Source organism: Pteropus medius, unplaced genomic scaffold (genome assembly GCF_902729225.1).
Source record: "Pteropus medius unplaced genomic scaffold, Ma_sr-lr_union100, whole genome shotgun sequence".
Lineage (NCBI taxonomy): Eukaryota > Metazoa > Chordata > Mammalia > Chiroptera > Pteropodidae > Pteropus > Pteropus medius.
Genome location: NW_024351543.1, coordinates 2,221,561 through 2,236,137, shown reverse-complemented (window position 1 = coordinate 2,236,137; position 14,577 = coordinate 2,221,561). Strand labels below are relative to the sequence as shown.

At 37.8% G+C, this 14,577-nt stretch overlaps 1 protein-coding gene across 6 annotated transcripts in view; it reads left to right on the top strand.

Moving 5' to 3' along the window:
- Positions 1 to 14,577, top strand: part of LSAMP (limbic system associated membrane protein) — a 570,870-nt gene that overhangs the window by 531,995 nt on the left and 24,298 nt on the right. For all 6 annotated transcript variants that reach the window (XM_039843062.1, XM_039843061.1, XM_039843065.1 and 3 more), the window contains exons 5-6: positions 7,455 to 7,575; positions 8,062 to 8,210. In XM_039843062.1, coding sequence (XP_039698996.1) covers positions 7,455 to 7,575; positions 8,062 to 8,210 — 270 coding nt within the window. The remainder of the gene's footprint in view (positions 1 to 7,454; positions 7,576 to 8,061; positions 8,211 to 14,577) is intronic.

The following is a 14,577-nucleotide window of genomic DNA, read 5'->3' as shown; positions in this document are numbered from 1 at the left end:
CTCTTTTATGTACACATAGCCATGCCATCTCTTCCACCCCTTCTCTGACTTTTGGAGTTAAGATTTTATTTTCTTTTAATTGACCTTCATCTTAATTAGATTTCTGAAAGTCCAATCATGGAGTACATAGAAAATATTTATGCTTCCATTGTGTGGAACATCAAAGTGGTCTGCATTGCAGATGGTTCCCAAGATCAAAGCCAGCTGCCTGGGACCTATTATTATTAGCGCAATTAGTCTGGCATTGCTCCTTTTTGATTGTCCCCAAAGTGTAACTTAGAACAGAAGAAAATACTGATAATTTTTTTAAAAAGCTTTTATGAAAATGTGAGCTTTTTGCTAGTGATGAGCAAACCACAACAGAATATGAACAGAATCTCAAGATTCTGAAAAATTACCTCATAACAAATTACATGAAAATCTATAATGAGTTTAGTCAGATATCCAGTATGTTCTAACCAGCAGCACCTAGCACATGCCTAACTTTATAAAAATTGCTCAGTAAATGTTTACTGAATGAGTACATGAAAAACTCACAGGTAAACTCTGTCTTCTTAACATTACTCCAAACTTTGCAAATGATGCTGGTCACAAATCAGGAAGTATATTCTAATGTCAGTTTCATTTGGAATCACCGTTTTACCAACACTTTATTAACTATGTTTATATTATATTAAAACAACTAGCCATTGCTCCTCTTGCCAGGTTCAAACAATTCATTCTACTTAAATGTAATTGTATTAAATAGCTGAAGTATCCAAGATTAAATTATGGGACCAGGTCTGGCTGACAAAACTCATGAATACTGAGAAATATCTAGTACCACTTTTGTCACTTCATCTAAGCCTGCCTACTATGAAACCCATTATTGAAACTGAATCCTCTTCCTTTTCAAAACACAGGTTTGGAATTACGGGATTAGGATGGCTGAAATAATTAATGGCTGCATAGGTTATTAAAATGAAACAGACCCAGAATAAGTACCACTAAAAAACACAAAACAAAACAAAACAAAAAAACCCAGTGCTGATCAGTTTCTCCTACTAGCATTTCATTGATTTCTTCATTCAAATGCCAAGAGATAGTTGTTCCTGAGTACCTAGATCTTGAGCTGTAAACAGGAGATAGCAGTTTCTCCTGTTAGCTCATGAGATAGCAGTTTCTCCTGTTAGCTCAATCCTTCTCCACAGGTGGTCAGTGGCATTGCACATCACCGTTTGATAGGCAAAATCTATTTTCTAAATGGTAGGAGGTCCTGGAGTTTACAAAAGCTAAATTATTGACCTGAAATCTCTTCAGATAAATAAGCTTAGTAAAATTTTGGACAACAGGCAGGACTTCTGGTTTCTTGTATCTTACTTATAATACAGCTACTAATTTCTTCCAGATGGATACCAGCCACAGGGACAGCTGTCCTTTTGTTACAGGTTCTATGAGTTACCCCTCAATTTCAGTTCTCAGAGTGCATTAAAAGCAGATCTACTTATGGGTTTGTCTCACCCTAGTGCCCAGTATATTGAGGATACTATCTAGTACATAGTAAATGTCTAATAAGTACAGCCTATTCATTTTATTTTGACTCTTCTTACACTGGACTCTTTTCTTATTTCTGGAGAAATTCTTCTGAAAAGCTGCCCCAGCTCTCAAACCTGCCTTCCCACAACTATCCCTCCAATTAGTATACATTGTCACTCTTTATAACCATTTTTCCCCTGTCTCCCTTTTAACTCAACTCTGCCCCAACTCTGGTATCCAGAGCTAACCAAACCAACATAGATGCTGGGAGGCATGAGACGCTGGCATTTCTAAAGTTCACCCTTATATTTGATAGCCATTTATTTAGAGGAAGTAGAGGTCACTACCATAGAATGCAGTTAGGACTGAAGACATCTCTTGTCCCCAGATAATATATATGTATTTTAACTATATTCTTTAGTGCTTTGATTCAAAAATCACCTGATGAGGAAATTTTAGAAAAATAACTGCTCAGTATGGAACCAACTGGCTACCTTCACTAGCTTTTCATAGTTTCACCTATCCATTCTCCATGCCAGCCTTTAGTTTATTCTTGTATTTGCGACAGAATCAATAAAGACACATCCTAATGTTTATGATCTATTATGGGCTCTTCAGAGGAAGTAGTAAGAATCCAGTTACTGTAATTTTCTACTATAACTTTGCAATGTGAACAAGAACCATAACTTTATGAGTACCTTCAGAGTACAAAGACTATGCTAAAGATTTTGTATAATTCAAGGTGATCATCATACTGACAGTGGCCATCTAAAGGGGAGGCATATTGGGCCCGGCCTGCCCCAACAAAAGGGAGTGTCGTTTAGTACTTCTAGTATTGCTGGTAAATAATAATTAAAAACTTTTAGTCACTTTCATTGTCTCTTAATTCTCTATAGAGAATGTCTTTGTTTTTTATTGCCTACATTCTTTGCTCTCACCCGCATTGGTCCACCACTGCACGCTAACCCTGAGAGATAATCGAATCATTCCCATGCAGAGAGGACAAAAACAAAGCTCAGAATATGTAAGCATTTTCTCTCCAAAATCAAAGAACTTGTGAGTGGCAGAGTTGGGACTCCAACCCAAGTCTAACTCTAAAGTCATTTTTCTTTCCATGATATAATGTGATAATAGTAATAAAAATAATAAATGTAATCACTTTAGGTGTTAAACATGCTCTCATATATGTGACTGCATTTTATCTTTACATCAAACCTGAAAGATACGTAGGCAGGTATCATTATCTACATTCATAGGTCAAGGGATCCAGGAAGTCAGCATGTCACCTCCAGGAAATGACAATCTGTAAGTGGCATAGGCCAAAACTGAGCCCACATCTCCTGATTCCTAATGTAGGTTTATATCCACTATGACACTGCATGTTGTGCCATTTTGGGTACCCTGTAATAGCAGAAATATGTAACGTTTACCTTTTAAGCTACCAGCATACTCCTTTAAATGGTATTTTTCTTTATCAGTGATTCATTTTTCGCTAAAAGAATTCAATCTAATGGAAGCACAGAAAGATTCAGAACATGGGCTTCAGAAAGATGGGTTAAAATCTAGACTCCAACAAATGCTGGCTATGTGAATTTATTTGGACAAGTTACTAATCCTCTGTACATCTGTCTTTTCATTCATAAAATGGGTTAATAATCCTTACCTCCAAGGGCTATTATTTGGATGAAAAGAATATCTAAAGCCAAGTAGAATGCTGACACATGGTAATGAATTCTTTATTCTAATTTTGTTATTTTATACTATTACTCCAAATATTAGGAAGAGTAAATGAATAATATTCTGTTTGCTAGGTCACAGTCATTTTTATCCTATTCATTCTAATTGAAAGAGTCTTATTTTTGGTGATATAAGAAGAAAGCTCTTATTAATATTTTCAGAATTTTGAAGTAATAAAAGCCGGAAGAGTCTTTTGACAATTGTAAGCTATTCCAAAGTCATGTAAAGAATAACAATGGACTTCCATGCAGCATTTTTATTGTCACATTTTTATTATAACCACATTTTGAGCAAGGACATCTATTATTTTAACTACAATAAGCATGCCACAATATGATTTCTAATAATTTTTCTAAGCCTCACCTATACAGAATTCATTACAAATGAATTTTGAAATGTTCATTCTAATAAGCCATGAACAAATAGACCTACACCACTGTGTCATTTGGGAAATATTGGAAAAAATGAGCTCTTCATATATTTATCATCATTTGTGAATTCACCCTAGTACAAAAAACTTCCTAGATTTTCAAGGAGAGAAGTAAGTGTTTGGCTTTTGCAATTGACTAGTGTCATCCTGTCCCAAGATTAGTGCACTCAACAGTGTTCAACCCTAGTTCACTGCCACCTCTCCCATACTGGTCTCTCTGTGGAGTTAATAAATAGCTTACTACTTCACTATCCTGGTTCTGAACGCATTGAGAAATAAATAAAGGAGGAGTATGGAAGGCCTACTTGCCTCCATTGCTAGTGATCAAGGTGATTAGAGGTAGTAGCTTTTGTGGCCACTTACCTTCCCCATCATGGCAGCCCTGCCCACATGAGCCTGGGAAAGAGAGAGCCCTGAGCAAGACTTCAGTGTGGAGAAACAGAAGTTCTCCTCTGCTCCCCACCAGAAACTTGCTTCCGAAAAGAAGAAGGGAGAGAGATAAATCAAACGATCCTAGTTTGTTCTTCCCCAAATTTTCAGTCAGAAAAAACATTTTTCCCTCTAGGTCTCAGAGCAAGGAGGTACAGTACATATGCTCCTGCAACATGGAAGGAAGCTTCTAGAGTGAGAAAGAATTCTCTCATGAAATAGTAGAGCTGAGACCTGTATTCCTGGTTCCCTAGTAGAGGGCCTGGAAGGCATCCACCGTGGCATTATTATGTTGAGATGCCCCAGCTATGAGCACCAGAGGTGGAGGTGCTGAAAGTTATAGAGTCTGGCCCAGGTTTACGGCTGGTTGAGCAAAGCGTTAGTCATCATTAAGGATTTGTCAATTATAATCATTTGGTTCCAGAAACTAACAAACTGGTTAAAACTCGTTTTACAAATTGAGAAATTGAACAAAACAATAGAATCACATGCAAGATTATCTCTCCAGCCATATGCTACAGATTGTGGAGTCATTGGCAGCTTACAAACCTGATACAGTTGACCCTTGAACAACACAGCGGTTAGGGGTGCTGACCCCTGTACAGTCAAAAAATCTGCATATAACTTTTGACTCCCCACAAATTTAACTTCTAATAGTCTTGAAAGTTAGCAATTTAATTATTTTGGAAGTTAGCAATTTAAGGGTTAAATTGACCAGAAGTCTTACTGATAACATAAATAGTCAATTAACACATATTTGGTATGTTGCTTGTTTTATATAATGTATTCTTACAATAAGGTAAGCTAGAGGAAAGAAAATGTGAATACATTGACAGTATGTATTAAAAAAAAAAAAAAAAACTCCCCATATAAGTGGAACCACACAGTTCAAACCTATGCTGTTCTATGGTCCACTATACAGTGCAGAGTAAGGACTAGAAACTAATACTCATTCAGTGTTTTACTGCTAATCATCTGCTTCTCTTCTGATGTATCTTATCTCAGTGGATGGCATCACCTAGATGTTCAAACCAGAAGCTTAGGTGTTATCTTTGACACTCCTCTTTCTTTCCCTCACACTTCACATCTAATCTTGTCAATTCCGAAGCTTCCTATATCTCAATCTGAAATCTATCCATTGCCTTCCAGCCCTTTTATCACAAACCAAATGCATGCTCTCCCTGGAATACTCCAGCAATCTCCAAGTGGACTTCCTTGCCTCTGGTTCCAACATTTTATAGATGAGGAAATTGAAGCAACTTGATTCTAAACAAGTTCTAAACTTTCTAACGAGGAATGACAAATGAGGAACAGAGCCTAGATTTGAGCTCAGGTCTATGAAACTTAAATCCAAGTTTTTAACTTCTATTGGACGTTCTACCCCTATACAAATACTTCCCCCACCAACACCACTGCCTCCAGTTGTTGCATTATTCTTTGAACTAATGTGCTCTAATAATCTCCATAATCAACCATAGAATGAAAGACTTTTAAATGGAACCCATTGGTGATCATTTTAAACTAACTTCTTGTTTTAAAAGATGAGAAAGAAAAGGCTCAAACTGGTGCAGATGCTTACTTTGGCTACAGTTCTGGTTAAGAGAAGAGTCAAAACCAGACCGCAAGTTTTCTTTTTCTGACTACTAATCCTAACTCCTAACACATGGAATACATAAATGAGTTATAATTTTGGAAGTTAGCAATTTAAAGGTTACATGAGTTATGGATATGAAAATATATTTAGGTCATAATGATAAAAACTGCCCATTTGTAAAGAATGGGCATATTTCACTGGAATTGGGATTTTTTTAATAGCTGCAAGGGATGCTATAGATCAATAAAGTGTGGTTCCCTCATTACATAGGTAATTAAGCCAAGGCTCAGAAAGATAAAGTGTGTGAAGGTCCACACTAGCAAATTGAATTAAATTCCAGGACTCCTAGTTTCCAATCCAGGGTTCTTTCCACTTATCATGTTGCCTTTTTGTGCCTATACAAAAATGAGCAGATAAGTCTTAAAGCAACAGCAACCACCACCATCCACTCTGACACACCTTTGACACAGGTGTGCTCCAACTCCCCTTCTCTGACATGATTTAAAGATATCCAAGCTGATTTGAAAATGAAATGGGAGAGAAAATTGCAGACTAACAGGGTGCTTTTGTACATTTTTCCTAAGATCAGAGTCCTCTATAGGCAGAAAACTTGGAAAATAGTTGTTGAATATAAAGAAAATACTCAGAAGTTAGTGAGCTGAACCAGGCACTGAAGAGATTTAAATGAATTTTATATACTAGAGATCACTTTATTCTTTTCCCTTTTTTCTCTACAAAGTCTAAATAGCTTGTTCGGATCTATTTGTTCCATGTACATGCAGTCAAGTAGCCATTTTCTAGCAAATAGCCTTTGGACAGAAAATACTTCTCTTTGAAGGTCCATAACCTGCATAAACACAGCATCATCAAGCCAGGAGCTCATGTCTACCACCCTAACTCAGTCCCATGGACCTGTAAAGAATTGTTCCACCCTCCTAGTATTGGTTGAAAGAATCCTGGTAAAGTAGAATGTCAGCTGTGTTTTGTTACATTTTTTAACCCATTCCTAAGCAGAAAGAGTCAAGTGCACAACTGCCAGAGAGGGTAGAAGACTGATACACCAGGAAGGCTTCTATGTACCAGGATAGACTTCAAATTGTACCTTCACGCATAAAAGCAAAATTTACCTGTGTCATAGCAAAAAGGGAACACATAGAAGAAAAAAAAAGCAAAGTAATCATCTAACACTAGTTCATTTGTTTGTTTGTTTTTCTTTCTGAATTCCTGAAACAATATCAGGCTAACCTTGGATTGGGAGCACTTTAGCCCTGCGTGATTTTCATCATACTTCTTACTCTCATCTCAAAATGTAACCATAAAGATGATAATAATGATGAAAACAAAACAAAACAAAAATGCTCAAATTATACATTAAAATCTCAAGTCCTTTAGTATCACCACTTAATTAATGAAAAGGAAAAACTATGCAAATACTACAATCTATGGCTGAAATAATTGATGGTCTATTGGAGGAGGGAAAAAGACATCCTGGATTCTATTTCCATAAAACCCTGTTAAGTCTCTCATTAAGTAAACCAAGTCTAGGGTTTCATTAATCATCTCTTATTTTTATTTAGTTTTTTAGTGATCAGTCCCTTTTGGCTGACACATAATTCATGTAAACGGAGCTTTAAGAATATTTCTTTCCTGCCCACTCCAACCAAACTCTCCTTTCTAATTCTTTCTTGGGTCGAAATTCTGGAGTGTCCTCTGACTGTCACATAAACTGTGTGCCTGTCCTTCCCACAGATCCTCCCACTATCACGGAATCCAAGAGCAATGAAGCCACCACAGGGCGACAAGCTTCACTCAAATGTGAGGCCTCGGCAGTGCCTGCACCTGACTTTGAGTGGTACCGGGATGACACCAGGTATGTATGTGCCCAAACTGCTGCACCCCACTGCTCTGCTAGGTGGTTCTAGGGGCACCATGCGCCCTAATAGCAAAAACAAGCTCAACTGTAATTATGTAGTTCTATACTATTAGACTCTTTCTTTTCCAAATCTCTTTGTCAAGTGTATTGAGGCCTGTAGCTCTTAAGCTAAAGCCCGTAAGTGCTCAGGTTACATGCAGAGAGTGAGATAGGTTTTTCGGTGGGTAGTTTCCACCTGCATGTCTTTTTTGCCTATAGCAGGAACCAAAGCCCAGCGAAACTCATCCATTCTTGAGTCTTCTCTGTGGATGGACATTGATTCAGATAATATGGAATTGTATAATCAAAATGAGGAATTGAGTAGGGAACAGCAAACTCCAAATGTCCTTTCTCTCCTTTTCTCCAATATAACAATGAAAAAGGAACTACTATGCCAAATCTTCATCAGTGTTTCTTTTTACTCTTCTGTTTTTGAACTCTTAGGATAAACAGTGCCAATGGCCTTGAGATTAAGAGTACGGAGGGACAGTCCTCCCTGACAGTGACCAACGTCACTGAGGAGCACTATGGCAACTATACCTGCGTGGCTGCCAACAAGCTGGGGGTCACCAATGCCAGCCTAGTCCTTTTCAGTAAGTATGCCAAAGCAGGCTTAACTCGGGAGAATTAAGTTGATTGAATTCTCCCATGAGAGAACTACAAAATCATTTCCTTATTTATTAAAGGTAAATTTGTACAAAAATCAGAACATAATCACAAACAAAAATACAGGTTCTCAATCTCTGTGCATAAAGAATGATTTACAAATGGAATAACCTCTCTCTATTCCCTGGCTTACTTTTGATGGCTGCCTTGTGGGGTTTTTTTTTGTTGTTGTTGTTGTCATTGTTGTTGTTGTTTGCTTGCTTGCCTGTTTAATTTTGTTTTTGTTTTTGTTTTGTTTTTTTTTCTGGTTGATTAAAATGTAAGAATATTCAGAGGACAACCATCTCTTTGGTGATGGTCTCTTTAAGGAGCAGAGGTGATGTAAGATCCTGGAAAATGGATGGCAGTTAAAAAATGGCAATGATGAGAGTGATTAAGGAAGAAATATTCAGTGAGGATGGATTAGGTGCTGGGAGAAGGAAGAGGCTGGAAAAAGAAAGTGTATAATTAACAACACAGGAGAAAGGGTGGAATGAATGATTAAAACATAATGTAAAATCTAAAGGAGGAAAAATGGTTGTAGAAAGATTCTCATATGACAGCAGGAAATATTGCTTACCTGATATATTTTTGGAAGAGAGGCGGAATGATGAGAGGGGAGCATTTCTTAGGACCAAAGAAGATCTTAAAGGCAAACTAAAGAGGGCTCAGTTGTGTTAAGTTAATGATTTTTTGTAGGAGAACCCTTCATGGAGCCTTGCTCTTTAGCAGCATGTTATCGTCAAATAAGCATCTGACCCACTGCCTGGTCGGCCCGGTGGCTGTGAGCAAAGAAGCAAATGCTCCCCGAGAGACAGAAGTATAATGGGTGAGATCAGGGAAAGTGATAACATTTGGATAAAGAAATGTTTATCAGAATAAGTAAAACAAACAAAAAAGTTAGCACATGCTGGCCAGAAATTTCATTTGGCCTAAAAGAGAAAGTCCAAAGAATTTACTATTATTATTTTAGAATAACAAGCAAGGAGGAGGTTATTCTCTGCACAGATTCAATTGGAAAATCTAGAAATACTATGGCTAGGAGAGATGTCTCCATCTTCCTTTATTCAGTTTAGAGGAGACTTCAAGAAAAAAAAAAATTTCTAGGAAAAAAAATTGAGAGTTTTCTTGAAATGTAGTATTAAAGTCATTTTAAAACTGCTCAAGATCCAGTTCTACTTGTAAGAAACAACAGCCACAAACTATTCTAAATTTGGCCTTCAGTTTCTCATTCTCCCATTTACTTCGGTCTCTAAAACTTTGATGGACTACATACAGCTATACAAATGCTGCGTCAATATAAAGTTTAAAATATCCATTCATTTTTTTGTCTCCAAAGACCAAACAGCAGTGTTCTTTGCTTCAGATAAAGACATTAGTATCTCAGAACCTTTGAGAAGATATTTGTTAAGAAATGTAGTTACTTGTCTCATCCTAACATTAGGAATTTCATAAAGGGGGGGCGGGGAGAAAAACAGCTTCAGCTATGAATTTGAGATTCTGACAAGTCTAAGGTTATCCTGGTTAAGTAGAACAACATACACCTAACAAGAGGTTTTATAGGGATTGGAAAAGAGAAAATGGGACAATTGGATTAGTTAGAGAAAGGGAGCCACTATAAATTTGCATTAAAGTATTTTTTCTTCCTATCCCACCCAGAAGAAGTATGCTAATGATATATTTCAAATGGTAAATAAAATGATACCTATAGACTGAGAGAGAGAAGGGGGAAAGGATGAAAAGATGGAGTTCTTGAGGAGAACAGAGAGCACAGAGGCCGGATCAAAGGTAATGGAGATACTGCTAGTCTGCTGGTGGTGATGAAAGATAATCTCAATCCCTGTAATAACTTCTCTCCCTATTCACAAAAGTTCATTTAAGGGACTTTTAAAATTAAGTAAAATTAAGAAATGTCAATAATTTTATAGACTTTCTGTTTGTAAACTGAGAATCAAGAAATTGGGCAAATGTATTGTAATTGTATTGCCCTTGATGATTTCACAGAGGTCATCCTCAATTATACATTTGAGAAGGGCACAGTGCTGTGATGAATGATGTAGTACTTCCCAGTGGGCCCACACTACCCTCTGCAGAACAGCCCACACAGGTCCTAGCTCTGAGTTTAGCAACATGTAGAGGTAGCACATGCATCATTATTCGGTTTTGCATTGATTTCCTACCTTATGGGAAAGTTAGGAGGTGCAAACCTTACAGAAGAATAGAATTCAAAAGGTCATTAGGCTTTGAGGTAAAAAGAAGCTATTAAAATTGCCAGAAATTAGTGATTCCACTGCCCTATTTCTCAGACTGAAGGCCTAAGTATGGACATTTAAAGGGGAAAGCTCTGCTTCTTATGTAACAGGAATGGCAATTCCACCATGCCCACCCCACCACACTGTGTAGGTTTCCGAGCCGCACTGTTACAGCCTTCATAGCTGAGTCCTTGGGAATGCAGCTCTAAAGTAGCCTAATCCACACAACAAAGAAAGAGATGAGGCAGAGGGAATGAAGGGAGGAAGGAAGGAGAGAGAGGAGGAGGGAGGAGGGAAGAAGGAAGGAAGCGAAGGAAGGAAGGAAGGAAGAAGGAAGGAAGAAGGAAGGAAGGAAGGAAGGAGAAAGGGTGAAAGGGAGAAGAAGAAAAAGAGAAGAAAATGAAAAAAGAAAAAAGTACATGTGTGAACAGATTGCCCTTAGCTTAGATTCAAAGTAGAGAGGTTTAATGGGAAGAAAGAAACACTGTTGGTGGCGGTACCTTTCCACAGAAGAGGGTCAGGAGGGGAGAGATGCTTGGGAGGAGCTGCTGTGACTGGCCGCCCTGACAGAGAGCACTGTGTGGGCAGCAGGGTGCTCTGCTGACCCAGCCAGTCCAGAGCAAATGAGGCAGCTGGCGAGCTGCTGTTAGCCAGAGGCAGCAGCAGGTGGAAACAGGAGCCAGAGCCCTGAAGAATTCATGATTATCCATCTTCATCGGTGCATCAGCACATTTTCAGTGTCCACTGCAACGACATGTGCTGACTTTTTACGGTGTCAATTTGCGGTCATTGATACACATTGTCCTCTACCATATATATATATATACAATATAATTTGTGCTCTCTATTCAAATATTGATCTCCAAAAGGATCAAAATAATGGAATAATAGTGCAAGAATGCATTGTATTTATAGTAATTTTTTTTTTCACCAGCGGAAGCATTCCTTTCTCATTTGTCTTCTTCTCCAGACATTCTAGCATTCTGTTTGTCATGGCTCCATACTAGCTCAGTCTGTAGATTCAAGTAATACTTTTTATAGCTTTTTCTTCATCCTGGGCAAAGTTTTCCATTATATAATTTTTCCGAACACATTAATCCAATGATACAATGTGTGTGGGCAAGGATTCAGCTCCTTAGTCTTTTTCAGGTGGGGGAACATGTATCACATGGGTGAAGACTTGGGCTTCTGATGATGCCAAGAGAAGTTCCATTGTCAGCATATGAAATGTAATAGCTTCCACGTTTCTACACTGATGACTGTGCTGTACTCACAAAAGAAACCTGTCTTATTTTAGTGCTTATGTTGAGTTACCTTTAAAGCAACAAATAGGAGGAAGAGTAGAGGTGATGACTTTCATGCCATCACTTCTTATCAAGTGAGTGCTTACAAGGTACTCTGCACATGTGCTAAACACTTAACATACATGATCTCATTTAATCATCAGGACAACCCTATTAGGTACTCATACTTACATGAAGAGGTTAAGTAACAAAGTTCAATTAAGTTAAGTTGCTGAGATTAAACTCAGGTAATCTGTTTCCTGAGTCCAGGCTCTAAACCAACACATCATTTCAATTTGTTTATGTAGGTAAATGTTAGGAGATGTATGTTTTGTTGTTTGGAGATGAGGAGACATCTAATTTCTTTTTCCTTTTTCAATTAATGAGGTCTTTTCACTGACTATCATATTCCTTCCCACCCACTTCTTCCACCTCCCACTTCCATTTCTATTAATTTGCACCAGCCTGAATCAACATTAGTTAGACCACTACCTTTTCTTTGTCACACTGAGATTCTGAACTAATATTTCAGCCTAGTGGTCAGCATTTGACCCTTGAGGGGAGTAGCCGCACATGTTAAGGAAGGTCAGCCCTACTGATAAATGTGTGGATTGGTAAGGTACTTTTACTGCAGTGTTTGAGGCTATTGAGTACAAGAGAATAAAAATACAAAGAATGATAGGCCATACCATATCATTGTGTTGGAGGTTTTTCAATTTTCTTTTTAATTTTAAAAGATTATTAACTTGTAAACCTATACTCGATTAAATTTCAAGTACTACCTAAGCCACCGAACCTTAGAAAGTGCCCTTAAAATGAGGGCCTCCCCTGCTTCTTTAGAAACCATTTTAGGTTATTATCCTAGAGGCCCACTGTTTAAACATATACCACTCGATGATGCTAGTTAAGACTTGGCAAAGCCTCTTAACCAACTACTTCTGGATGCCACATAATGAAACAGCGTGAGCAGCTATTTGAACATTACTCACATGTACTTTGAAAGACTAACTGTAAACTACTTATAAGGGCTCCCTGTGATACAACAGAAAATAGATGGGAAACTAGTTTTAGTTTCAAGAATAGGCATTGAATAAGCTGACTTCGAGAAAGACATTGAATGTCTGCAATATCCACTGGAAAGAAAAGAAAATCATATCAGAGTTAATACATTACCTCTCTCTCTCTCTCTCTCTCTCTCTCTCTCTCTCGCTCTCTTTTGGTGCCTTTAATTCAGAGGACTTTCTTGTGACATGTTAATGCCCATTTAACTGTTTTTCATGGTGTCCCAGCAGAATCACCCATAATACCCCACCTCTTCATTTAGCTGATAAGAAATTGAAGCTCAGAGTTAAGGGATTTACTAAGAGCCACAGAATACAGTACTGGGGTCAACCTTAGAGTTCTGTTCCTAAAACCTCTCAATCAGTTGCTGAGTTAGGTTGACCTCCTCAAGTACAGGCACACCTAGGAGACACTGAGGTTCAGTTCCAGACCACTACAATAAAGCAAATATCACAATAAAGCACGTTGTAATCTTTTTGCTGGTGGAGGGTCTCATCTTCAATTTATAAAAAATATAACATCTGTGAAGAGCAATAAAGTGAGGCATTGCTGTATTGGCAGCCAAAAGACAAAGCACACAGCATCAAGTGTCCTGCCCTCCCTTACTTTTGAATATCAAAAGTTGGAGAATTTCTTTGTCATTTTAACTGGGATTTACTTCATTTTACACTCATGCAGAAGCCCACAAACCCTGGCATAAACTATAAAATACAGCAGAATGATGGTGGAAGAATAAGGATAAAAAGCTGGGATGCGGTGCATCTGAGGAATAAGTCAGGAGGATGGAATTAAGAGAATGAGAATAACTAATGGGGTGTGATAGGGCTAAAATGATGATAACAGGGTGGAGCTAAGATGATAATAACAAGCTGGGGAACAGTTGAATAGGCGATGAAAGGGGGGTGGGTGAAATGGTTTAGCAATATAAATGGTCTTGTGAAAATGAGGGCAAAGTGGATTTACCCAGCTGTGAACGGTGTGATAAGAAAATATTAAGCTGAGTTATTTAAATAGTCTGAATAATAATAGTAATAATAAAAATAAAATACAGTAGATAGAATATAATATGGGACGGTGGTTTCCAACTGCTACATAAATGCAGAAAACAGTTTAGCTATTTATTTTTGAAGCTGGAAACTTAACACCAAATAACCAGTGGGAGTTTAAACCATTTTTCTACTTGACTTGTGTAAGTAAGACACAAGTGTTCACTGCGCTGTTATTGACCTGTTCCATCTTAATGCACTTAGGAAACCTTGGCATTTAAGCTACAACTTTCAGCTAAGATAGAGAAAAAGCCCACTCTGCAAGGAGACTGGGTTTTCTGCATCCAGATGTATTAAGTGTCCAAATTCCAGGCAAAATCTACTCTTCCTAAGCTTATGGTACAAAATGGCAGGCAGATCAAATTTGAATATGCACATATGCTTTACTCTTGTTGATTTTTATTTATCATTGGTCTTTATTTAATCAAGCTGTTAGGAGGATTGTAGAATAGTATGTGGTATTTATACTACTCTGTAGGGCTTGGGGGTAGCAAGTAATGCATCCTATCCCCAAAGCACCATTCTGCTTTTCTGAAAGAGTCTCAGAGGAAGATTTAGAATTAAACCTGGGGTTTTGATGAGATAAGTAGAGGATACCTTAAAGTCTGAACTCTGTCAGCATGTACACTTTATAGTTACTAGGTTGGGGATGGGACTGCGAGAAATGCGTAA